The sequence below is a fragment of the Zootoca vivipara genome, chromosome 12 (genome assembly GCF_965207765.1).
Source record: "Zootoca vivipara chromosome 12, rZooViv2.hap1.1, whole genome shotgun sequence".
In the NCBI taxonomy this organism is placed as follows: Eukaryota; Metazoa; Chordata; class Lepidosauria; order Squamata; family Lacertidae; genus Zootoca; species Zootoca vivipara.
The window spans coordinates 19,009,533-19,034,846 of record NC_142595.1 but is presented as its reverse complement, the minus strand read 5'-3'; the positions used below and the strand labels follow the sequence as shown (position 1 = coordinate 19,034,846).

Here is a 25,314-nt window from a genome sequence, read left to right as displayed (position 1 = left end):
GCATGAGTGTAGCGTTGAAAATTTTGTGGGTCACAGCTCAAGGCTATTTTGACGTCAGCTCGGTTATAACGATGCCTTCGTTCCGTAAGTGGCAGTTGATGTTTTTACCGGTTTTGTTCATTCCTCTGTTCTTAGAGAATGAACAATCTGCTGCAATGCTGTGACTGAATTAAATGTAAGGAAATTGCTGCTGCTGGTGGGGAAGATCAATGGAACTAAGGCTCCATCTGTACTACAGTGGTACCTTGGTTCTCAAACGCTTAGGTTCTCAAACTCCGAAAACCCGGAAGGAAGTATTCCGGTTTTCTTTTGGAAGCCGGACATCTGATGCTGCTGTTGGCGATTGTTTCCAGGGCACCTGCACCAATCAGAAGCTGTGCCTTGGTTTTTGAACATTTTGGAAATCAAATGGACTTCCGAAATGGATTAAGTTTGGCACTTTTGTTTTTGCTATTTATTTTGTTTTGTTTTTTGTTTTTGAGGCTTTTTCGGTTAATTTGTTTTTGTGACTGTGTGGAACCCAGTTCAGCTACTGATTGATTAATTGATTGTGTGGCTGTGGAAATGGATAAAAGCCCCTCATCCTAACAATGACTATCATCAGTGCAGGTAAGAAAAAAAATTAATTTTAATTTTTATCAACTACAATACTGTCTTATTTATTTTATAGTACAGATACAGTACATTGATTATTGCTTTCATTTTATGGATCAATGGTCTCGTTAGATAATAAAATTCATGTGAAATTGCTGTTTTAGGGATTGTTTTTAAAAGTCTGGAATGAATTAATTAGTTTTGCATTACTTTCTAAGGGAAAGTGGTACCTTGGTTTTGGAACGCTTTGGTTTTGGAACGGACTTCCGGAACGGATTAAGTTTGAGAACCAAGGTACCACTGTATATGTCCAAAGCATCATAATACCACTTTAGAGAGTCATGGCTTTCCCCCTAAAATCCTGGGAGCTGTAGTTTGTTAACTGTGCTGAGAGTTGTTAGGAAATCCCTATAACCCCTCACAGAGCCACGATTTCCAGAGTGGTTTAACAACCGATTGCTGTTCTTCCTTGGGAACTCTGGGAATTGTAGCTCTGTGTGTGGAATAGTAATCCCCTAAAAATGCTCAGTACCCTCAACCAACTACATTTCCCAGGATTCTTGGGTGGGAGGGAAGCCATGACTCTTTAAAGTGGTGTGATACTGCTTTAATTATATAGTACATACGGGGCCCAAATTTAAGTCTGCCTGTCACAACAACATTTAAAACGATTGCCATCAAAGTATTACTCCGAAAAGAGTATTTTAGAAGTTTTCTTTCAGAACAGCAGTTTGCACTTTCAGAATTCCAATTCCAGATTGATTAATTTGTTCAGGCAAATTTGTGCAGCATTTCATTTCAGTTTAGTTGTGCTGGAAATTTAGTTTGACTGAGCTGAGCTTGAGGTTAGTGCTAATAGAAAATTCCTAAGCTTTGAGAGCTGTAGATTGTCACTTTGAGGAAGGGAGAGCCTGGAAATTCTAACGAGAGCTTTTGGGAGATGTGACAAGTGGTCCGGCAAGTTGTGTGTGTGTTGGTGGGGGGTAATTTTTGCCTTTGATTTGCTGAGAGCAGGGGTCTGTTTAATCCCAAAGGTGATGAATTTGATGTACTGTTTCATCTTCCAATAAGAAAATGTGTATATAGATTTGTGTTATAGATTTGGGAGGGGGACCCCCCCCCAAAACCCTATAAATTAATAAATGGTAGGATTTTGATTGTTTGGGGGTATGAAGGGAGAAATACCAGCTGCAGAGGTACTAGCCTATGTAAAAAATGACCCGGCCAAACTAAAGCCATTAAGAAACAATAAAGGGCCATTGGCAATGCAAGAGAACTGTACTTCCTCCTTGTGTGAACAGAGACTGGTGGTTTGGAAGGTTGCCAGAGAAACTGGATGTGAGGTGACAAGAAAAGAGAGGTTTTTAGAAAGGTGTTCTGGGAGGAGGAAGGAAGAAGAAATACTGGGATCCATCTTGGGCAGGCTGGCTGAAGGCTGGCTGGAAGAGATGCCTTGGACTTCAAGGCTGCACTGCTCCTCCTCTTGAAATGACCCTGCTGTAAGATACAGACTCCCTCCATGCAGACTGAACATGTAAACAGGTGAATAAACTATATCTCTTAAAGCTACAACAGTCTCCACAGTGTTTCAATTCTCCAAAGGACCACAGACCCTAGGTGAGTGCCTGGAACCCCCTGGGATCTTGGTATTGCTTGGCAGAGAGAGGCACCCCACTTTTGTTAACAATATTTTAAAAAGCTACTGAGCCAAGACTCGGTCCCAGCCCCTGTTCTGAATGCAACAGCTCGGCCCTGGATTAACAACAAGGAGTTCGCATGGACAAAGGGCTCGTTTCTCGTCAGGGATAAGAACAGCCAGATTCCACGCTCATCTCTCTGACTTAGCCATCAAGACAACTCCAAAGTCGCTCTCTGATCAGCTGGGATCTGGCCTTCTCCGCTGAATCTGGTTGTTCTTAGGCTGGAACAGCCGTTCAGAAAGTCTGAGCAGGCGGTCCCATTTAACAAATCAATGTCTCTCGGGGGCTGCGGACTAAAAGGCTCTCGAGCTGAAAGCAAGCACCTTCCAAACAAGCCTCTCACTCTTAATTAAGGAGTAGGACGACTGGAATTGCCCAGTGGGAACAGGGCACCAGTTGAAACAGCCTGCGTCAATAGCCCCTCTCTCTCCCTCTCTCTTCCATGCCTGCCTTATTGAAAGCACACAGGGTCCCTCGCTTCCATGCCTGCTCTAACAGGAAAGCATTCCAAAATTTTGCAGAGCTCATTAAAGGAAGATGAAGACACCATCTTTTCCTTGACTGTGAAAAAGATCTTCCCTTTGCCCCAAGTTGGCTGACCTTTAGGAAAACAAGAACCGGTTGACAACAGACTTTTTCTTTTCCTTGTCTTTAAAAATACAACAAACAACAACAACAACACCCCCCCTTTGGAGCAAGGGGAGCAAAAAGTGTTCCTGGAGCAGCGACTGAGGACATCGGAAGAGATTAACATAGAAGTCAGCCGAAGACTGGCGCGAAATCAGAAAAGATGAGCGGAGGGGGAAGAGCAAGCTTGCAGCAGCCACTGAGGATGGGAGATCAAGGTCCCATCTGGAAGGGCGAGAGGCCAAAGGCACAGAGCAGATGGAAGCTGGTGGCGACAGCTGGTGGAGACGCGCTTTCATGTGTAAAGTTTGCTCCACAGAGACTCTGGCACTCTGGTTTTGAAGGCATCCTTCTGCTAACGGTCCCTCCCTGTTACTGTGAGCTCAGGAAACGGCCTGGCCTGGTGCTTAATGACAACGGGGGCCCTTTTAAAAACAGTGCAGTGCACGTCTCCATTGGCTAGGGCTCAGCGGCGTTTGGGAGAAGAGATCTTCAGCAGTAGAGACCAACCTTCTGGGAGTTGTGACGCTGTGTGCAGAAACAGTTGGTCCTAAGTCACCTTCCTTCCCATTTGCTTTCTCTTACGAACGCAGTTGTTGTATTATTTTTATGCAGAACAGGCTCAAGCACTGGATGAGCATTGCACGAGGCAGAAATGGCCGCCAGCCCTGGCAGGCTGTAGCTGTGTGCAGCCAAGTCCCTGTATGATCTTGCAGCCAGGGAGAGATACACAAAGAAAACGAAGCTGCAGCTTCGAAAAGGTCCAAACTGGCACGAGTTAAGCGCTCATAATCATGAAGGATCAAAGTGAAAGGACTTCTTCCGACTTACTTCATTATTTGAGAGTATATGACTCATCTTGGCGCAGTTCTCTCCAGTTTCCCCCCCTGCACTCATGAGGCCTGGAAATATGACCATTCTGCGATTAGACTGCAAAAAATCACAACTCTCTACAACTTCCTTTAACTTCCCCCAACACAGCCGCTCTCTCTCTGTGTGTGTGTGTGTGTGATGAAAGACCAGAACCAGAATTTGGTAAATGGTGCAGAGTTTTGGTGATCTCATCTTTCATTCAGAAAACCCATCACATATTTTGCTGGAAAGTACTTCTGAATGAAAAACACATAGAGGTGCAGCATGAAACATCTCTTTGGCTCCTGTTCTTTATAAAGTCCTCCTCTGCTGACATTCCAGCCTTCTCTACTTCCCTTTCTCCAGCCTTCTTCTGCTAAGCACCAAGATCCCTATTGTGTTTTATAGAAACACAAATATGACCCGTTTCTCGCAGAGGTGAAAGACTTTGGGCCTTAGAGCTACTGAGTGTAGACACATTTAACCAATTCTCTCCGCACAGAAATCTGCATAGATGGGAGTGAGAAAGGTTCCTGTGTTATCCTTGTCCCCTATGTGGATTGTTTATAATTTTGCACGGAAGGAAAATTCAGGTCATATATACCTGCCTTCTGAAGTAGTACCTCCAGAACACAGGTTTACAATGTTAGCAAGTGCCCGGCTTATGTAAAGCTTGAGAAAACAGATTAAGTTCAGCATATCTGCATAAATTGGGAAGGGGGAGGAAGAGACAGGATGACAAATAATGCTTTATTTGCATACCTTAATACACAGTTAGGATTTCTTGATCAGACTGCTACCTCCCATTTTTAGAGATTAGGAAGGCAGCAACTTGCTCAGAGTTTAGTGAGTGCATAGCAAAGGTCACGTGGAGTGAATGAAGGGATGTTGGGAGTTGTAGTCTAGCAGCAGCTCACCAAACCCTGTTACCCCTTCAAGCTTCCAACAGCTCCTCTCCCCAGTCTTCCCCCTCATGGTCAACCCACCACCACTCCCCAGGCTATGAACCTTCTTCCCTTGGAGATTCCCAAGCTAGTTCCTCCCAACATTCCTCTGCATCCAACCAGTCCATGACGTTCAGCAACATCTAGATCAGGCACCCCCAAACTGCGGCCCTCCAGATGTTTTGGCCTACAACTCCCATGATCCCTCGCTAGCAGGACCAGTGGTCAGGGAAGATGGGAATTGTAGTCCAAAACATCTGGAGGGTCGAAGTTTGGGGATGCCTGATCTAGAGGGCCAAAGGTTCCCCACATGAATTGGAGGAAGTCCATGTGACTCCCGCCCAAAGCCTCTTAAGAGTCAAGGACCACAAGGTGACAAAAAAAGGACGAGAACACAAGTCCCTCTCAATCTCTCCTCCTTTTATTTATTATGAAAGGCTCCTCTCATTTCGTCAACTGCTTCTCTTTTTTGCCACCTGCCAACCCCAGCTTTGATTCCTGGTGCAGGAGGCAGCACACGTGGAAACCTTCACATTGTTGATTTCAATTAAAACAAAACCTTTGATTTTTCTTTTAAAAAATATTCCAAGTTTCTTGGAGCCACACCAAACCAATGCCCTGCCCACACTCCCATAAAACCCCCTCTCCCCCAAAGCACAAGTCCATATCCGATAATAGGTGCTGGGGAGTAAGAGAATAAGTTAACAGTTTGTTCAGGTTGAGGTTTCCAAGAGAAGGACCCACTGCTGTCTTAATGTGAGGTTTTCTTGGCTGCTTTCCCGTATCTGGCATCCAGTCCAAGTCCTGCAGAGAAACAAGAGGGGAACGCGGCTTTAAGAGGCCATCCTCACAGCAGATAGGTTGTGTTCCTGTGTGTGCGCATGATTTTATTTACAATGAATGGGAGAGAGAAGTGCTTCTGCCTTCGCCCCCACCGGCCAGTTTCTCCCCAAGAGCCATGCTGGCTCTCAGAAGGCAAAACTGGCACCTTCAACGCTTCCCCTTCTCAGGCTAGGAGGCTGCCTCAAACAGGAAAGCTCCCTGCTTTTGTAGGGATGGTGAAAACATGACTCGTGTTGTGTGCAGGCTGCTTCAGCTGACCAACCCTGTAACCGACATGCAGTCGTTTCATTTCCATTTGGCTTTCTTTCTTTTTGTTCTTGTCTGCAGTTTTTAAGAAATTAAATGCAAATCTGTATATCTCTGGGTCTCCGCCCCTGTCCAAGCATGCACACACCTTCTCCTTCTTTGTGGGTGGGGCCATTTGCAATCCATAGTATAAATTTAAATATGATATATACATATACATATAGCCCCAGGAGAATATACTCCTCTTCAACCAGGCCTTTGGCTGATTAGTATTCTACAGTCCTTTCAATGTGTCTGTGCAAAGGGGTGGGGTAATGTTTTGCTGTTTGGTTTTTATTTATTTTCATGCTTTTATCCTGTATTTTATTCTGTGAACTACCCTGAGATCTTATGATGAAGGGTGGTATATCAACCAACCAACCAACCAACCAATCAATCAATCAATCAATCAAATAAATAAATAAATAGCATGCAGCCTCCAACTGTTTTAATGGAATGACACACACTCTTTCTCCACACACACAAACACACATTTATGCTTATACATTATGCATATATACACACGTGATTCACACGACTAGCACAACCAGGAGCCGAGATCTTCTCTCTGACCACGGGGATCTATAGGACAGATGGTCCTATTTTCGTTATTCATTCTATGGTAGCCTCCTTTTCGATACCAATACGTATCCACGTGCCTTGTTATTAGGAACCAAAATCTGGGAAAGGGCACAATCTATTGCTCCCTTGGGGAGCCGCCGAGGGCCTGTAGGATGTTGTGAACCTCATTCCCTGTGGTTGGAGGGTGACGTGTGTGGAAAGCAGCCTCTGCAGAGCAAAGGGGCTATGGAACAGCTCTGTTGCTGTTGCAGACGGGCCTCTATGTAGAAAGCGTAACAGGGGCATCATGGTTGCCTTTGGATCCAATGCCCTCTGGCCACGTCCCCTGGATCTGGGATTACTTTCCCTCCCATTGCTAGTAAGCGAGGGGAGGTGGGGAACGCACAAACTTGCTCCCTCCCAACCTTTTGCCCTGGCTGGTGGAGAACGTAGCAGGGCTTACAAAGTGGAGGTTCCTCTGCCCAGTGGCAGACTCTCCCCAGCAATCCTTGATTTTACAGAGCATTGTAGCAATTAAATAAAACAGCTGCGGGACAAGACCCAGTTAGATGGTCCTTTCTTAAAAATGCTTTCTGAACAAAATAAATAAATAAATAAATAAATAAATAAATAAATAATCCCCTGCCGCCGCCCCCCCCCCTCTGAAAAACTCACCTAAAAGCTTTTCTGCTTTCCGGGCGCCATAACCAAAAACTAAAACCCAAAAACCTTTCCCCCTGGGGAATCGGCCCAGATCGGCTCATCGGACAACCTCCCCTACCTCTGGTGCCCAGGAAAGGTGCAAGTTGGGTGCTGGTTGTGGAGCTTTGTACTTAGAAGAATGCAATTCCTGGAGAAGCTTGACATTACACAGTGCCAGGCAAATATTCCCCACCCGCCTCTTAATTTGCCCAGGCCTTCCAGCGTATTTTGTAATGGGTTTTTACTATTGTCTTTACAGCTCTGCATGGATTTTATTGATTTTATGGCTACTGCTCCCATGTATTTAATGCTTTATATGGAAATTTTTTATTGCCTTTTGTTATTCTGAATTGGATGCCACCCTGGGAATCTGTAAATAGATTTTTTTAAAATTAATAATAAAACCATTCCTCCCTCACCTCCCCAATGGATGGGGAGGAGAGAAGGATAGCACCGTCATGCCTACAGATCCTCATGGGGAGGGACTAGCCAGGCTCCCCCTCCCAACAGGAAATGCCCAGACTTAAGCACCAGACTTTTCTACCTTTGCAGGACTGCTTTGGCAGTTGCTAGGAATCGTAGAGTTGGAAGGGACCACAAGGGTCATCTATTCCAACCCCCTGCAAGGTGGGTCTCGAACCCATGACCCAGAAATCAAGAGTCTCGTGCTCTACTGACTGAGCTGCTGGAAACGGAGTCAAAACTCCCCCAGAAACAAAACGGAGCTGAAACTTACCGAGGAATACTAGGATGGTGCCCACCCACTGCAGGCCGGTGATCGGATTGGCAAACAGGATGACTGAAGCCAAGATGGTGAAGAATTTGCGGGTGGTGGTGACGATGGAGCAGGTCAGGGGCCCAAAGTATACCACAGTCATGAAGATGAAACTCTGCAACGAGACAGGGGCAGATGCGCAGTCAGGCTGGAAATGCGGGAACAAACAACAGCAACATGGATTTTACATCCTCCCAGGTGGTTTTGCAGCAGGACGCAACAGTGGGTTATACGGCCCTTTCACCTTGGAGTACTGGGAAGAGGTAGTGCTGCTTTTCACCCACCTGGGCCAAAAAGATTTGGGCAGAGTTTCCTTTTTCAGAGGCCATGCGCTCCGCTCCCTCTTAGGAGTAGAAGGGAATGTGGCAGCAGCCTTGCTGCTGAAGCACAGAAGTCCAAGCAAAGAGGAAAAGCAGGGGCTCGATTCCCACACGTTGCAAGGAGCCAAATGGGTGGCTTCTGAACCCGGCATGGGAGCAGAAAGGCAAAAGGCACTCTCTTGTTGATTTGCAAAAGGGCAGAGCAGAAGGGATCTAGGTGAAAGGTGTGAAGATGAAAGCCCAGCTGCAGAACACGCAAGGAAATGGCCCCTCCGAGCACACGCAGAATGTCTTTCCCTTGCCAGCAAAGTGTCAAAAGCCAGACTGCAGGAACAGGATGAAGAGGCAGAGCCTTAAGAACACCCCACAAAATGGCCTAAGCTGCAGTCTTTGGGAATCATCTGCAGGAGTTAACAGGCACCTGTAGTGCACAGGACCAATGGGAGAAGATACACAGAGATTGTCCCCTCCTGACCCACATGATGAAGGCAAAGACCCTCGTGTATTCCTGCAGGGCTTGTCTTGGGGCACCTTAAAGACCAACAAATTTATTGTGGCTTCCATGGACACCACTCACCCACCCTGACAAATGGTAACAACAGAAGTCCCTAAAAAACAAAATAATTAATTATTATATGCCACCACTGCTGCTAGAATCTTATTGGCACAAAGGCGGAGAGCAAGTAAGGTACCCACCAAGGAAGAGTGGCAGATTAAAATGATTGAATATGCTGAATTGGCAGGTATAACGAATAGGGTAAGAGAAAAGGATGATAAAGACTATAAGGAGGATTGGAGAATGTTTATTGAATATTTTAAGAACCAGTATAAACAAGTAAATAACCTAGCAGGTCTTGAGTAAATCCAGCAGAATAGAAGTTAATAGAATTTAATAGAGGGAGGAAGAAATTAGAAGATTAAAAATTTGGAATATGCAATTTAATAGAAAAATAAAGAAACCGGGAAAAGGGTGGAAGGGAAGTCACCAGGTATTTTGTTGTATTCAGTTAGTCATAGAATCATAGAGTTGGAAGAGACCAAAAGGGCCATCCAGTCCAACCCCCTGCCAAGCAGGAAACACCATCAAAGCATGCTTGACATATGCCTGTCAAGCCTCTGCTTAAAGACCTCCAAAGAAGGAGACTCCACCACACTCCTTGGCAGCAAGTTCCACTGCCAAACAGCTCTTACTGTCAGGAAGTTCTTCCTAATGTTTAGGTGGAATCTTCTTCCTTGTAGTTTGAATCCATTGCTCCGTGTCCGCTTCTCTGGAGCAGCAGAAAACAACCTTTCTCCCTCCTCTATATGACATCCTTTTATATATTTGAACATGGCTATCATATCACCCCTTAACCTTCTCTTCTCCAGGCTAAACATACCCAGCTCCCTAAGCCGTTCCTCATAAGGCATTGTTTCCAGGCCTTTGACCATTTTGGTTGCCCTCTTCTGACTGACATGAAAGTTGTACAACTGGGGGTGGAGGGAAGGGGACGTGGGGTGTTATTTTCTTCTTTTCTGTCTATTAAAAATGCAAATAAAAATAGATAGACAGACAGACAGATGCAGGAAGTGTAGTCTTCAGCTCGCAGGTAGACATGGGTGTATTCAGAAGCTGGCATTAAATGGCCATGGAATGGAAGGAGGCCATGGCATGCAAAATGAGCGGTGGCGCTTTACTAAAAGTAGAGATACGATAACAGCTTAACATCAGTAGTGAGAAAGCAACCACTGCTTCCATTCAGGCCCAAATTAAGAGAATTAAATGATGCACAGGAAGACCTTTTCCATGAGCAGTGGGAAACCCTATCAGGATAACCTAGAATTTGCTCTATGGTGGTGAAGTGCATATTGGGAAGGGCGTCTCACTCTGGAAATAGTCTCATGAACAACCTAACCGGAAATCCATGTACTTCAAGCAGCAGACTTTACCCTACCTTTCGCCCAACACTGTGAGAACAGAACAAGGGTTAACACACACATCCTGGGCTGGTTAAAATGAAGAAATGCACGGCACAGAATAGCAAACGCACACCACTCACCTGGCCCAGGGCGCTTGTCAGGCCAAAGAGGAGGATGTTGTAGATGATGCTGGGATAACGCTCAGTGAAACTCAGGAATTCCCAAAGCTCTCCTGTAAACAAGATACCTGCAAAAGGAGGGGGGTGTTTAGAAAAAATGGAATATACTCTCCTCTGTCTGCTTTAATCAGCAGATGTTCAAAGTTATCTGGCCTCAACTGCTGTGATGGATCAGGCCGGCAATCTACTGGGCTCAACGGTCTCACTTGACTGGGACTGGCCAGTTGACAATATTCAACCATCGAATCTGGATGGTTCAAAACCATAAAATATTGGCTGGGGAGAAACCTGGACCTGGAAGAAACTGCTCTCTTTGTGTGTTTTAGGTGTGCATTCGGAATATGCCAGAAAGGTAACTGCAGCTGTGTTCACACGCATCTGTGTGTATTGTTTTTCTAAATATTTCTTCCCATCTTTTTCTTCCGTCATTAAACTTGAGGCAGTGTATGCAGGGTTCACAGATAAGGCTTCCATCCCGGCACAGACCAGAACCAGACAAGCGATATAAGAGAAAAATCTAAATCGCCAATAGCAACAGTTTATCAGAATAAATCAAAATAATTTGTGTGTGTTTGTGTGATCATAAAAGATGAAATAGAAACCATATAAAAGCATTCTGATTCTATTGGTGGTTTGGGTGTTCTCTCACATGTTTGTTCAGAATTCAACTCTCTCCTTTTTTTTCCACTTCAGCCACTAAGTGCCTTTAAATTTTCCTAGGCAAAACATATATTTATGCTTACTGCTCAATCTTCCCTTCACACTCAGGCGGGGGGTAAAAATAGGCAGGTGTGTCCTGAAAAAGCTTGCAGGATAAGGCTACGTCTAACCAGAACAGTTACACTTCATAAAGCCTAAGATCCTACAGCTCCTCAATGAAAATGAGAGAAGTGTGCTGTGGGAGAACAGGGGCTCTTCTTGAACAAACATATCCCATTGTTCCCAAGCTCTTTGGTGATATGGACATTAGCAGAGGACACGCCCCCCTGCTCCATTTCCGAAAACAAAGGAAGATGACTCAGTATCGCCAGTTATCTAACAATGATCCTGTGTGGAGCAGAGGTGCTGCTCCTGTTCATAACACCTGGAAGCACATGGTGGAATCTCCTAACTCGCCCTGAGAAAACTGCCCTCCTCTTTTTTATTTGGTATGGTGACCAGACTACAAAATGAAGGTGCTTTTTGTCATTTAGGAAGGGAGCTTGCCGGCTTCCTTGAATACATGGAAACTGAAATTTTTCCCCAGTGGCTGCTTTCACATCTTCCAAAAGGAACACACCCCATACACGTGTGTGTGTGTGTGTGTGTGTGTGTGTGTGTGTGTGTGTGTACTGCTTAAGACAGGCATGTGTTACCTGCGGCCCTCCAGATGTTTTGGCCTACAACTCCCATGATCCCTAGCTAGCAGGACCAGTGGTTGGGGAAGATGGGAATTGTAGTCCAAAACATCTGGAGGGCCGCAGGTTTGACATGCCTGGCTTAAGAGGTTACGCATACAGATAAACAGCATGTAAGTTATGTGAAATATATAAATAAGCTGCAAGGATTGGGATGAAATTAAAGCACTGAATCCTCTCCCATCCCTGGAAAGACACACTGCAAAGTGATTCCTTTCCACTTCAGTCCCACCTTCCTGGTCCCTCTTCCTGTGCCCAAGTGGCTGGGGACTCCCTCACAACTACTTTTAACTATGGCAGCCTCGTCTGCAGGCAATTCAGGCTCCAAGTATTTCCATCCACTTTCAACCAGCATTCTGCATCCTCTGCCATCTCCTGTTCCACAAGGAATCTCCTATTCCTGGGTCCTCATCCTGCCTAACCTCACAGGTTAAGTCTGCAACGCTGCAACCTGCATCTGGAAGAGGAAAAAGCCAGTCTCTCTTGCTCCTTGCTCAATGAGCTATTTTTGAATTCAACGTGCCTGCCTAGCTGCTCCAGGTTTTCTCATCTGCCATCACATGCAAAAGCCTCCAGCCACCTTCAACAGAGAGAAAATGAATGGAGCAGAAGCCTCCGTTTTTCTGTACCAGAGAGGCCAAAGGCAGCATACAAAGCATTCAAATTAGGCAGCATACAAAGCATTCAAATTAGGCCCTACTGGGCCTCCCCACTTGGTTCGCAAGGCCGTCTTGGTTAGAGCATGCTGCTGATAACGCCAAGGTTGCCGGTTCAATCCTTATAAGGGACAGCTGCATTGCAGGGGGTTGGACTAGATGATCTGCAGGGTCCCTTCCAACTTTACAATTCAATGGTTCTACATAGCAGATAATTAAGTCTTTATTGTCAAAGATAACACCGTCACTCTGGATACCTACGCACACCAATCTAGCGTCTAGGCAGCTATTCCTAGATCCGCACTCTATGGAGCAGCTGCAGCAACACAGGACCAATTCCGCTCCACCGGTTTATGTGCCTTCTCCCGATGGACTGCGTGCACATAGCCAGAGACTATGCCTGCGTAGAAACGTCCTCTGCTCCTCCCTTCTCAACCCCCTCTTGGTTCTGGGAGACAGTGTTGCAGAAGAGGGTAGGGAACATAGCTGCCAAGTTATCCCTTTTTTAAAGGGATTTTCCCTTATGCTGAATAGGCTTCCTCGCGAGAAAAGGGAAAACTTGGCAGCTATGGTAGGGAAGCACTTGCCCCCTTCACTTTCCCAACCTGCCTCTTCCACCTCTTCTTCTGACTCATCCTGTGGCTCCACTCTCCAGCTCTGAAGCTTCCCCCTGCCTCTTGCCTCTTGGTACAGATCCCTACAAGCCACTGTCTCCTCTCCCGAGACAGACTCCGGCCCCGCTTCCCCGTGGCACACTCACCAGCATCCTGCCAGTCCCTGACAGCCAAGCATACCTACACCTGCGTGACATCAAGCATGGGGCAGGTAAAGCTGTAGCAGGGTCAAGAGGCAGTTTGCAAACACTGCCCATCAGCTGCAGCCTCCCCCTCCTAAAATCTCAGAGGCAAGGGACGGGAAAGGTCCCAATCGCAAGGTAACGTCACTATCCTCCCGAGACCAGCTTCTAGGCCAGGAGTGGGAAACTTTGTGGCCCTCCCTATTATATTGGACTACAATTCCCATCAGCCTCAGCCAACATGGCCAGTGGTCAGGGATGACGGGGGCTGTAGTCCAGGAGCACTACGAGGGTGACAGCTTCCCCACTTCTGCTCTAGGCCACCAAGAGGTGACGCAGTTAAGGATGTGCCGCCAGGAGGGATGGTCTGGTGTGCTGTCAAAAGATTGGCATTTGAGAAAAAAGTAATAAATAAAGCGAAAATAAATTGCTAGCTGAACCTCACATAGCCTCAAAGACCATAAAGACTGGTTTGCCTTTCGGTATTTATTTGTATATGCTATTTGCTTGACGTTTGGTTTTGGTTTCTGTGTCAGCGTTTGTATATGGTTCTCTTATTGTTTTCTTTTTGTACTAATAATATTTGATTGAAACTTGATTGAATCTTGTGCCCTTGCGTGCTGCTTGTATTGTATTGAACCTCACATTCAGGCTGATACCCTTCCTCTTCCAGTCAGGAAGACGCCTTCTCACAGGTTAGACTGTTTAACAAACCCTGCAAGGCTGGTGTTTTCTGTATTTGGGGTTTTTTTTTGCCTGTCACTGTGGACCACAGCTTGACTGGAGAAGCCGTACAGTTTAATATGAAGTTTGAAGACGACAGGCCAACCGGCTTCCTTTGCAGCTTCTACGGAATTCATTTTAACACACTGCCTTGTTTTAAAATAATATACAGGGGAACAATCATTCTCCAAATTACTTTGGCTGCAAGGGACTGCTCCTTTTCATTAATTATCAGCTGTTTCTCCTAAGGCAGCCTCAGTGGAGAGGTCTAACAATTGCATGCGGTGTGTGTGTGTGTGTGTGTGTGTGTGTGTGTGTGTGTGTGTGTGTAAAGGCAAACTGCAAGGGTTTAACTCTTGGAAGCCTAGCAGAATGTGAAAACCACCCAGGTTGCTGGAACGAGGGAGACGCCAAACGGCGGAAATAGGCTGTTGCTGCCAAGTTGCAATGGGACCCCAGGCAAAACCGAGTTGTGCACAGGAATGGTCTTTTGGGAAGGGGAGTCCTACAGTTGGCACAAGCACCACTCCATGGCCATGTGGAGAACTGCACAGCAGTCGCAACTCATGGGAGGCAGCCGTCAACATATTCAGAATTGGAAGGGACCACGAGGGTCATCTCGTCCAACCCCCTGCAATGCAGGAATCTTTTGCTCAATGCAGGGCTCGAACCCACAACCCTGAGATTAACAGCCGCATGCTCTACCGAATGAGCTATGCAGTTTATTTAAACTGGCTTGCTGGGCAGTCTAGCTGCCAACCAAGGAAAGGTTCGCCCTAGTTCAACAAATAGCAATTTGGGCATGGAAACGGGTTCCTGCAGGTGAATTTACTGGACCCAGGCATGTTGTGTATGAGCAGGAAGCGGGGAAAGACCATATCCATCAATGGGATAAGAAAATGCACATCCCCGTGCCTTACATGCCACAAGGACGTATCCAAGGCTGGTGTACTAACCAGGCTTAGACCTTCACCCCTTTTGCAGGTACAGCCACATGCACTTAGCATTTGGCTGCTTCCATGATGGTGCAGATCAGGGCTACCGAGGTCAAACCAGGCTTTCCTGCTCCCCCACCCCCCCACTCCCTGTGCCACAAGAAAGTGCTTACCGGCTCCGAGGAACAAAGTAGACCACAGATTGACGTTCAGCATCATGTGATTGGAACCAGTCTGGTAATGAGCTCTCATGTGGTCCTGAGACACTCCGGTCAGTCCATCCAAGGTCAAGGACAGCAACTAGGGTGGGTGAGAGAGGGAGAAATTAGACACACATGTACGACTGCTGAGTACAGGACACTGGGCTGAACAAAACCTGCTTAGCAAGGGGATTAGCAACACACACATTTCCCCACAAGCACAACACTCAAACGCAGATATGCCACATCTGGTTCTGCAGCGCAGAAATGGGTGGTGTTTTCCAACTGCAGCTTTAAAGAAGGGCCAATATCCAGCCTTTAGAGTGGGAAAGCTAACACATCCAGGCAGTTACTAAATATCTCCAACTCTCACACACAGCTTCCCAAACACTTATTCCTGCCTCCTCGCCTTCCATACCTGCCTTATCTTAAACTTAAAAGGAAAAGTAACAAAAAATACATTTATGTTCACTGATGACGCAAGCTACTCTATAAGGTGGCCTCCGTTTCCATAAAAGTGTATGGATTAAGGCACAGGGAGGGAAGCCCACCACCAAGTCAGCTTATGAATTTAAATCTCCCCCCACCCCAATTTTCACTCTATGGGGCTACCCAACTGCCAAACAAAGTAAATGAGCAAAAGATCTTTTTGCACCCGTTATTTATTACCATATTCAAATGTGCGCATGAGTGTGGCCTATATGGTTGGCCACACCCACCCTGGGCCATGCAGCTCCTGGAGGTGTGGCAAGGAGCAGCCTGGTCCTCCATAGGAGAAAGGTTAGCCACCCTGGTTTAAAATCTGGACACATTTTAAGAATGCGCCCCTTCCCCAAGGTAAACCCCTTGCATCACAGCAGCTTCCTTTCGTTGTTGCAGCTTCATCACAATGCTATGCACCAGGATAGTGGGAATGTGCCTTGTTTGTCTCACCCCCTGCCAACCTCACCCCCTGCCACCATCCACATGTTGCTGTAGGCCCAAAGGGGGGACTCTTCTGCACCACCCAGGCATGCTCCCCATGCAATTTGCCACTGATTGTAGGCACCGACAGGCCCAGACTGGAAAGGCTGTGACAGAAGGAGAGGGCCCAAAGAGCACTGGCCACTCTATCCACAAGGGAGCAGAAAAAGGAACCAAGAACAGACAAAGGAAGAACAAATGAAAAATCCCTTCCAAGATAGCATTCCCACCTTTTCTATTTTGCCGTGCCTATAGTGCTAGAACACTCTAGGAGAGGTGGGCAGAGCCAATGTAAACAGGATTCCCCCTTCTTCCAATATAGGAGAAAGGGCTGTATTATAGGTGAAATGTGAGCACGATCAGAACCCATAGAAAATGACTCACACAAGAAGTGATCAACTAGAGCGTCCCATTCAGCGTTGAGGTATTGAAGGCCTTAACACACAGAAGCCTCTCAATAGTCATTGAATGATAGAATCATAGAGTTGGAAGGGACCCTGAGGATCATCTAGTCCAGGCATCCCCAAACTGCGGCCCTCCAGATGTTTTGGCCTACAACTCCCATGATCCCTAGCTAAGAGGACCAGTGGTCAGGGATGATGGGAATTGTAGTCCAAAACATCTGGAGGGCCAAAGTCTGGGGATGCCTGATCTAGTCCAAGCCCCTGCAATGCAGGACTATGCAGCTTCCCAAGCAGGGATCAAACCTGCAACCTTGGCATTATCAGCACCACACTCTAACCAACAGAGCTATCCAGGCTCCTGGATAGCAAGGTGGGAACTGAACCAGAAGCCTCAGTCTAACATCTGGAGGGCCACAGGTTCCCCGCCCCATGGCAGAAAAAAACTCCCCGTTGCAGTCAGCCCTCCAAGTGTGCTAATAAATTAACCACCACCCACCCAGTTCAGCATGGCTGACTGTGCCAGCCTTGTATTTAAGCATGTGCTTGGCAGCCCCAGAGAGCAAGGCATTGCATGCAAGTGAGTGAGTGGACTGGCCACAGAGGGACTGAGAACTCCTTACCTCCTCTGTGCCCAGCAGAGAAACTGAGTGGGTTGCCAGAGGACAGAAGGCCCCCCCCCCTTTCATGGGCATCCAGCACAGAAATGCAGCAGGCTGCTGCAAAATGGATGGAGTTCTCACCCCAGTAGGCTAATACAGTGGTACCTCGTTTAAGTACACAATTGGTTCCGGAAGTCTGTACTTAACCTGAAGCGTACTTAACCTGAAGCGAACTTTCCCATTGAAAGTTATGGAAAGTGGATTAATCTGTTCCAGACGAGTCTGCGGAGTACCTATTGAAAGTACTCAAACCGAAGCGTACTTAAACCGAGGCATGACTGTAAAGAAGGAAGGAGGAAGGAAGTGGCAAGCTATAACTTGTGCGGACTTATTTTACAAGGGTGATTTAACGGTCCCAGGCATGGGTACCCCTCCTGCTGCGTCCCACACCAATTGAGCACCCTGCCACAGACTTACTAATGCTCAGGGGCTTACCAGCAGGAGTTCTCCATACCCAAAGAGGTGGTCGTCCCCGACGTCTCCTCCCTTTTTTGGTTTGTACATGAACAGGGCCACGCCTGTGACGATCAGCAAGACACACAGGTATTTGGACAAGGGGTACTTCTTCCTTAGCACCGTCACCCCCAGGAGCATGACTGGAGAGAAAGGAAGGAACCATGGTGGGTGTGTTTGGAAATATAACCAGCTTTTGACCCTTGCAGACTCTGTGGCATCGGCTTGCGTGCTGCGGCAATGTTGCTTCCCAAAGAGCAGGAGACACAGGCCAGTCTCAAGAACAGGAACTGTCACACTGAGTCCAAGTGACGCTCCAAACCTGCTGAGTCTCTGCCTGGTTCTGCGAGAATATGGCCTTGGAAAAGGCCCCGGTCAAAGGAACAAAAGATGCTTGCAGATCTGCATCTGGAGGGATCCCACAAGGCTACAAAATGTGGGTTGGCATTGCCCAGCCTGGCTTTTACAGGCTCCCTTCCCTCCCCAGGAATCAATCTGTGGGGAGGACCCAAAATGAATTACCCAACCCTGTTGGATACACAATGGTTCTCAAACTTTCCCCCCTGGGCCACACTTCCAGAATAAATTTTGCTCGTGCCACACCAAGCTGTTTATTGATAAGAAATATTTTGGAAAACAAAAAGGAACTCCTAGCGGTGCCTGATTCATAACATAAAACACAACTACTTTATAATATGATCCTGGGGCATCCAGAAAGTATAAAACATTGCAGCTGCATAAGAACACAAATCCCCCCAAAATATGATGATAAATGACCCTCTAGTGTGAGCCTGCCTTTGCCTGGTAATCTCATTTATATTAGGTCTAATTAAATGTTTCTTTGATTGCCCTTGAATTTTCCAACCCTACTTGCCATCCTCTCCTGCTGCCCCATTGCAGTGTACCACTCCACGAGAGAACCACTGTATTAACAAGAACCCTTTCTAAAAGGTATGCACATTTCCAGTTCCTACTTCAGGGCTCCACAGGTGTCTGCGGTAGAACCTCTTATTAGTATGCAATGTTCTTGTAAAGAAAACAAAAAAGGGAGAGACGTTGCACGTTCTTTGTAGTTCATGAAAATCTTTAATAAAAACTATTTCAAAAACAGAAAAGAAAAGAAGAACCTGCACTGTATCAGGCGCTGTGCTTCATTAGTTATCATCTAAGCCACCTTTCCCTCCAAGCAGCTTAGAACAGCCTGTATTATATGAGGCTTCCAGCCCACCCTTTACTTTCAGAGGTGTCTCTGGAGCCCTTGAACCGCCCTCTAACCCCCCCCCCCTCTGCTGCTCAGGTTGGCTTTAGGTGTGTGGCATTAAGGGTCACTTTTAATTTGATTTGTGGTTATTTAATATTTAGCACAGTTTCCAATTTCATTCAGCTGCATTGTTTGTAAAGTGTTGCTACCTACCCAATCCTTCTGATGGATGCGACAGAATGCATCAATACCTGAAGTGAAGCACTGGAGGGGTTGCCTTTGACATGGGAGAAATTTAGGTTGAGATTTCCACTCAGGTCAGACAGTCACTGGCTGCGCTTGGGGAAGCCATTACCTTTCTGCCTAGCCTACCACTCAGGGCTGCTTGAGGAAAACATGCCATTCTAGGCTCATTAAAGAGACGGCAGGCAGCAAGGTCTCAAGAGCCTTCCCTTCCTTCCTTGCCATTCCGGTCCTTACCCCTGACTTTTGGGGTGAAGACTGAATCTGGGAAGCAAACGTAGCAAAACCAAGCAGCAGGCATGCAGATTTTGTCGATATGCTCAACTCATCTGCACAGTTGCTCTGCAAAGCATGAAACATGGTTCTGGTTACCGGCACAGGGGCTACTTACCTGGAATAGGTTTACAGGACTTCCCCAGCACCTACGTGGGAGAAAAGGGAGAGATTTATTTAGACCTAACATTCCATAGCCTAACCTTTAGCAGCATCAGCCAGTGCTTGAGTCAACTCTACCCCGGAGAAAAACTGATGCTTGATGTGCAGAAGATACTCATTGAACAGAAATGAAGAATCTCTGTTCTTTCCTTTTGCAAGCTTATCACATCCAGCACTCTCTTTAAGCTTCTAGTCCTTAATTTTAAAAGCTCTCACACTCTGTGCTCTACCTCTACTTAATACTCTCTTCCTCCTTTCCTTCTTCGCTAACTCATTCTTCCCTCTCCACTATTACAAAATCACACCCCTCCCTCTTTTACATCGCCTGCCAAATCTTCCTAGTGGTGTTACTGGCCATTCCTGCTTGGCTTCTACATTCCTGAAGCCATGGCTTTCTCGGAATGCCAGCTCCTCCCCTACCTGCAGTGTTTTGTCCCTTGCACACATCTCCAATCATGCTCATCCCTTTCAGCAATCCCAGAAAGGCCATGGCCCCTGCTTTGGAACCATGGCTGGTGCAAAAGGCTGTCTGGGTTAAGCAAAATGCCTGGGTTCACAAGCCAAGGGAGGGCTTGCTGAAACAACTGGGCCATCACTCTCACCTTTGTGCCATGTGTCCAGGCACCTCTCTCACAGTCTTCTGTCTCTGTTACCACATTGCAGGAGACTCGGGGAACAGAGGATATTGTCACTTTGCTCTGGGTTGCAGAAAAGCTTTAAGCAGCTTATGCTACTTCCAACTTTACTGGAAGAGGAGCAGACAGTGAAAGACCCCATAAACCTCTGCAAGAAAAAGTGTGCAGGGGCCTGTGTGTGTAACAGAGAGATGAGGGGGATCTGGGTGAATGTTGAAGTGGGGTGTATGCTGGTCTGGCTGCTTTCCTTTTAATATGGGTATCCCCAAATCCTGGAACAAGCCTTCTTTGGCAGATTCTAAGCACCAAACACTTCTAAGGTAGTTACCAAAAAGGCAGGCAAAATGGTTTGCTCTACTGCTGATATCTCCACTTGGAGGGTCACACTGTTGAGAACCTCTTATTACTCTCGTCTCATTTAAGCACCACTATTTTAGAACCATCATGGAAGAACATCACGTCCGACACATTTATGCAGCTGGTATCCTGCTTTCAATATATTCTCTTTGTTGTTCCCTGGGCTTAAGGTATCACACATGCTGCAGTGAGAAGGCTGCCAAGCTGTGCACCAGAAAGCAGGAGACATCCCATTTCCCAGACCCTCTTCATCTCCTGCCAACCCCCTTGCTTCCAGCAACCTCCCCTTCACCTGAGTTGGGTAGTTGACAAATTGCAGGGCGGAGTTGCTGGAGACCATGGCACCCAGGTAGGAGAGAGAGCAAGCTGCATATAGCCAGTTCTGTGTCCGATCCACCTTGACGCTGTCAAAAAACTGGATCACTTGGGGGAGAAAAAGGTGAAAGAAACAGGCATGTTGGCAACAAAGCAAGAGCAGGCCAACCAACGGCAGAGCTGCATGGCCCTGGCTTTCATATGCAAAAGGGGAAATGGTTAAGGTGCTCAGGCCTCTAAACTCTAAAACAGGCATAGGCAAACTCGGCCCTCCAGATGTTTTGGGACTACAACTCCCATCCCTGACCACTGGTCCTGTTAGGTAGGCATGATATGAGTTGTAGTCCCAAAACATCTGGAGGGCAGAGTTTGTCTATGCCTGCTCTAAAACCTAAACATGGAATAGAGGCAAAGCTGTATCTGGGAGGACCACACAGGGATACTTTGGTGCAAATCAGCAGCATTCTAACACTTGTTTCAGGGGGGGTGGGGAGAGCCAGAAACCAAAGAGTCTTCTGTATGGTTTCTTACAGCCAAACAAGACATTACACATGCAATTTTCTCACAATGCTCTTAAAAGAGAGCAGCACCAGAGCCCTGTAAAATTGATTGCACCAGCATCTGGGATGGTAGGCAACAGAGGGCACACAATCCTTTCCCCCTCAGCCATTTTTTTCTGATCAAATCACCCTACCCTGTCCCCCGCACCCATCCATGAAATCTCTCTGGAGTATCCAGCAGGCCAATATTTTTTTAAGGAGGGGAGGGAGGAAGATAAAGGGGGCTAAGTTCAGCTGCTTGATGGTAAGACTAACTCTCCCTTCCACATGCAATGGTAGTGGTGCTGAGGAAACGGGTACACTTGAAAGAGTGTACAACCTTCTGCTACCTTTTCTGAAGCCATTTTTGAATGGGGAGAAAAAGAAAAAAGGAACAGAGAAGTCTTCTGCGTAACTTTTTGCCCTACCATATTTTGAGTTTTCAAAACCAAAAGGCAAGTGGCGGGAGAGAAAGAAAACCACACAAGCAATAGGAATTCTCATTCACCTGCTCCTCCCTTCCTCAAGAGAAACTTGATGAGGGTGATGCAGAGGTATCAAAAGGGAACTGAATTTCCTATCTGGATTTAAAACAGCCAACCAAATCTCTGGCTGCAGGTGTTATTCAGAATCAGGCCGAAGCAACTCCTTCCTGCAAAGGGTGTGCTTCAAACCCCAGTGGGTTTTTACAAAAAACTTTCAGAAGCAAGGGTTAGGGCAAAGGGCTCAGAGCAGCCACATTACTAATTTCTTGGGAAATACAGTGGTGGTTAGCATATTGGGTTAGGACCCAAGAAGCTAGGGTTCAAATCCCCACTCAGTCATAGAACCTCAATGGGAGAAATCAGGCCAGTCACAGCATACCTCAGAGTTCTTGTGAAGATAAAATGGTTAGGGGGAGAGCCACACATACCACCTTGAGCTCCTTGGTGGAAAGGTGGAATAAAAAGGTAGTAATATAGAGGACGAGATGGTTGGACAGTGTTCTCGGAGCTACGAACATGAGTTTGACCAAATTGCGGGAGGCAGTGGAAGACAGGAGTGCCTGGCGTGCTCTGGTCCATGGTGTCACGAAGAGTCGGACATGACTAAACGACTAAACAACAACAACAACAACAACATATAAATAAGTACTTACACAGTTTGGCGAAAATGGCATTGATCACACATTGGATGAAGACCAAAGACAGAGCATATCTGAACTTTTCCTGCTTTGCGCCTTCCCCATATTTGCCTCTCGTACTGCAGGAAAACCAAATTGAGAGGGGAGCGTCAGTTGCAAAGGAAAAGACATCAAATGACTCAACTTATTAACACGTGGCAGTAGCAAAGGGTAGGCATGCACTAGTTTTACAGTGGATTGAACATCTGAGATAGGTCAAGGTACATTTACTTCTTTTTTCAGTGAGCCAAACTCCATCAGGATCTCTCTCCTCCCCCCCCCAGGTGCAGTCATGGGTAACTGAGGGGAACGAAACACAGGAATGCAATTGCTGGATTGCACTTGTGTCCCCATGAGGAGAACACACAAACTGTAGCTCTTCTCAGATCTGCGTGGTTTCTTGCAGGGCTACAAGACAGCAGCTGCTTTGGAAACAGAACAACTGCTTTGGAAACAGACCAACTCAAGCCCAACTCTTGAAAGTGCTTTAACTGTGGAGGAGGTAGGGGAGAAATAAGATCAAAGCCAAATAATGAGGCAGGGAGGCACAGGGAGAGGAAACACATACTCCCAGATAGCTCATAACTGAAATACTGGGGAATCTGCATTACTTCAGTAGCTTAGGACCTCATCAGATCTAAATCCGGCCCTGCACAGAAGTTCTACAAGGAGCAATGACAGCAATCGTTAAGGGGAAAGTCGGGGTGGGGTTTGGGAGAGGGAGAGAGAGGAAGGCTCCCCAACCCCAAGTCAGTGGAGAGAGACGGGGGGGCTACGTTGCGAAGGTAGGAAGAAGACGTGTGCATATTGGAGGAGGAGGAGGCTTTGAGGTCGCCACCAAGCAACCACTCAAAGCCACCGGCGCGTGCCGTGCGTGGCTTCGGGGCAACTTACATTGTCTCCTGTAGGACGCCGTACCAGAAGTAGCAAACGAAGACTCCCAGGCAGCAGAGCGGCAGACGAAACCGCTCAGGGAACAGCGCGCTGCCGCCGCCTCCGGGCCCGCCGTTCACCCCCATGACAGGCCCTGGAACCGTTCCCGGCGCCGGCAGCCTCAGCGCCGGCAGCTCCACGCAAACATCCCTCAGCGGCGCCGCCGGCGGGGGGAAAGAGGGCCTCATAGAGGCGGCTGCGACGGCAGCCCGGAAAGACCCCCGCCGACTCCCGGCCGGGAGCTGCCCTCCGCGGCGCCTGACGACGACGAGGAGGACGCCGTTTGAACGAAGGTCGGCCGAGCCGCGCGCGGGTTCGCTTGGAGGGGTCTTCTCTGCCGCTGTTCCGGAGCGCCCACGTTGTTTTCTCCGTGCTTGTTACGCGCCTCTTCAGGCGCCGCTGAGGACAGCACCTCGGCGGGGCCTAGAAGGAAGCGGGCGGCAGGATTAGACGTCGTCAAATGTGGCTCGTCGCGATGGTTCGGGAGGCGGAGCTCGCGGGGAAGGTCTTTCGCCTCGTGTCGGAGCCTTATTGCTGGTTCTGGGAGAGGGCGGAGCCGCGGGGGGCAGCGGCTAAGCGGCACGGTAACGCGAGGATGCGGGATACACGTGTCAGGGCTCCCTAAAGGACACGCGTTTGCTGCTGCAGTAAATTACTCATTGCACTTATTTACCGCCTTCCTTCTTTCTCCCACCCCCATTATGATTGAGGAGGAATAAACGAAGCAGCGCCTGCACAGATACTAAGTGCAGAGTCCTGGCGGGATGCCACTTCCAGTCCCCTCTGGTATGGCGCCTTCAATTTTATGCACAAGACACACAAGCTGGTTTTTCATACTGGCTAGCCTTCATCTTAACCTAAAATTACCCCCGTCCTCCTGGGCTTTTGGTTGAGCTGGGAGCTGACCATGCGCCTTCCTAACCGCTGCTTCTGATTTTCTAATGTTTAATGGCTCAATAAACCTAGCAAATTAAATCCCTTTTAGGGAAGTTACCCTGATTAAACCCTGCCTTTTACGACCCAAAGTGGCCTGTTTTGCTTAAGAAAACTGATATGCCCCTTGATCATAAAAATCCTGAACAAAAACTTCAGTGGTCGTGGTGACTCCCTTTGAAGCTTATATGCTGTCTCAGTTGAACACGTCTTTATAGAAGTTACCTGGCTCCCAAATGTCTCTCCTCTGCTTCTCCAAGTTCAGCATGCTATGCAGCCATTGTTGCCATCTACTACTGTTACTCGTCTCTGAACTCATTGGGATGGCCTTGATGTGACATGGGAAAAATGATGTGGCAGTCACAAACCTCCCATCAGCCAAAGTCCACAGCCTCCTGGGAAAAAAATGTTTTGGCTCTTCTGCTCCTCTATGTTTAACATGCATTGTTACCAGTCTCTGAGCTCATTAGGATGGTCTTGACATCATCAGGAAAGGTGGTGTATACTTAAAGCCTGTAATTCACTGAAATCCACAGCCTCCTAAAGTATATTATTCCCAGTTTAAGCCAAACTCTTTCACTAGATCTGGTTACAGGTAGGTAGCAGTGTTGGTCTGCCGTAGTCGAACCAAAATAAAAAAAAATCCTTCCAGTAGCACCTTAAAGGTAAAGGGACAGCATACAGCTTCTGGGTCATGTGGCCAGCATGACTAAGCCGCCAGGAGCTCATCCCGTTGTGGGGATTCGAACCACTGAACTTCTGATCGACAAGCCCTAGACTCGGTGGTTTAACCCACAGCACCACCTGCATCCCTCCCAGTAGCACCTTAGAGGCCAACTAAGTTTGTCATTGGTTTGAGCTTTCGTGTGCATGCATGTGGTCTCTAAGGTTCTACTGGAAGGATTTTTTTATTTTCTTTCACTAGAGATTAGTTAATAGGTTTAACTGATGGGATAACAAGCACATACCAACCCAAGATTATGTTATCCATCTGTAGATTTCTTACTCTTTTTATAGAGCTGCAAGTGTGTCCAACACTCCATCCAATCCCACTGACCAATCTCTACTTCTCAGACAAGGCACAGTACAGATAC

General features: G+C 47.2%; 1 protein-coding gene and 1 long non-coding RNA gene across 3 annotated transcripts; one reads left to right on the top strand and one right to left on the bottom strand.

The window, feature by feature from the left end:
- The first annotated feature begins 478 nt into the window (after window positions 1-478).
- Window positions 479-10,906, top strand: LOC148683812 (uncharacterized). The gene is made up of 2 exons (XR_015946622.1): window positions 479-609; window positions 10,725-10,906. It is a non-coding gene; the product is annotated as an uncharacterized LOC148683812 (long non-coding RNA).
- Window positions 5,117-24,530, bottom strand: SLC35B1 (solute carrier family 35 member B1). 2 transcript variants are annotated; one of them, XM_088655632.1, is made up of 10 exons: window positions 24,446-24,530; window positions 23,249-23,710; window positions 22,331-22,434; window positions 20,631-20,761; window positions 19,303-19,333; window positions 17,450-17,610; window positions 14,962-15,088; window positions 10,243-10,349; window positions 7,845-7,998; window positions 5,117-5,521 (listed from the first exon to the last, which is right to left on the bottom strand). In XM_088655632.1, the coding sequence occupies exons 2-10, from the start codon at window positions 23,473-23,475 to the stop codon at window positions 5,469-5,471; spliced, it is 1,095 nt and encodes a 364-aa protein (XP_088511758.1). In that variant the 5' UTR covers window positions 23,476-23,710; window positions 24,446-24,530; the 3' UTR covers window positions 5,117-5,468. The 2 variants fall into 2 exon arrangements, with proteins under 2 accessions (XP_088511758.1, XP_034991082.1); XM_035135191.3 differs by lacking the exon at window positions 24,446-24,530 and having other exon boundaries at window positions 23,249-24,359.
- Between the last annotated feature and the right edge of the window lie 784 nt (window positions 24,531-25,314).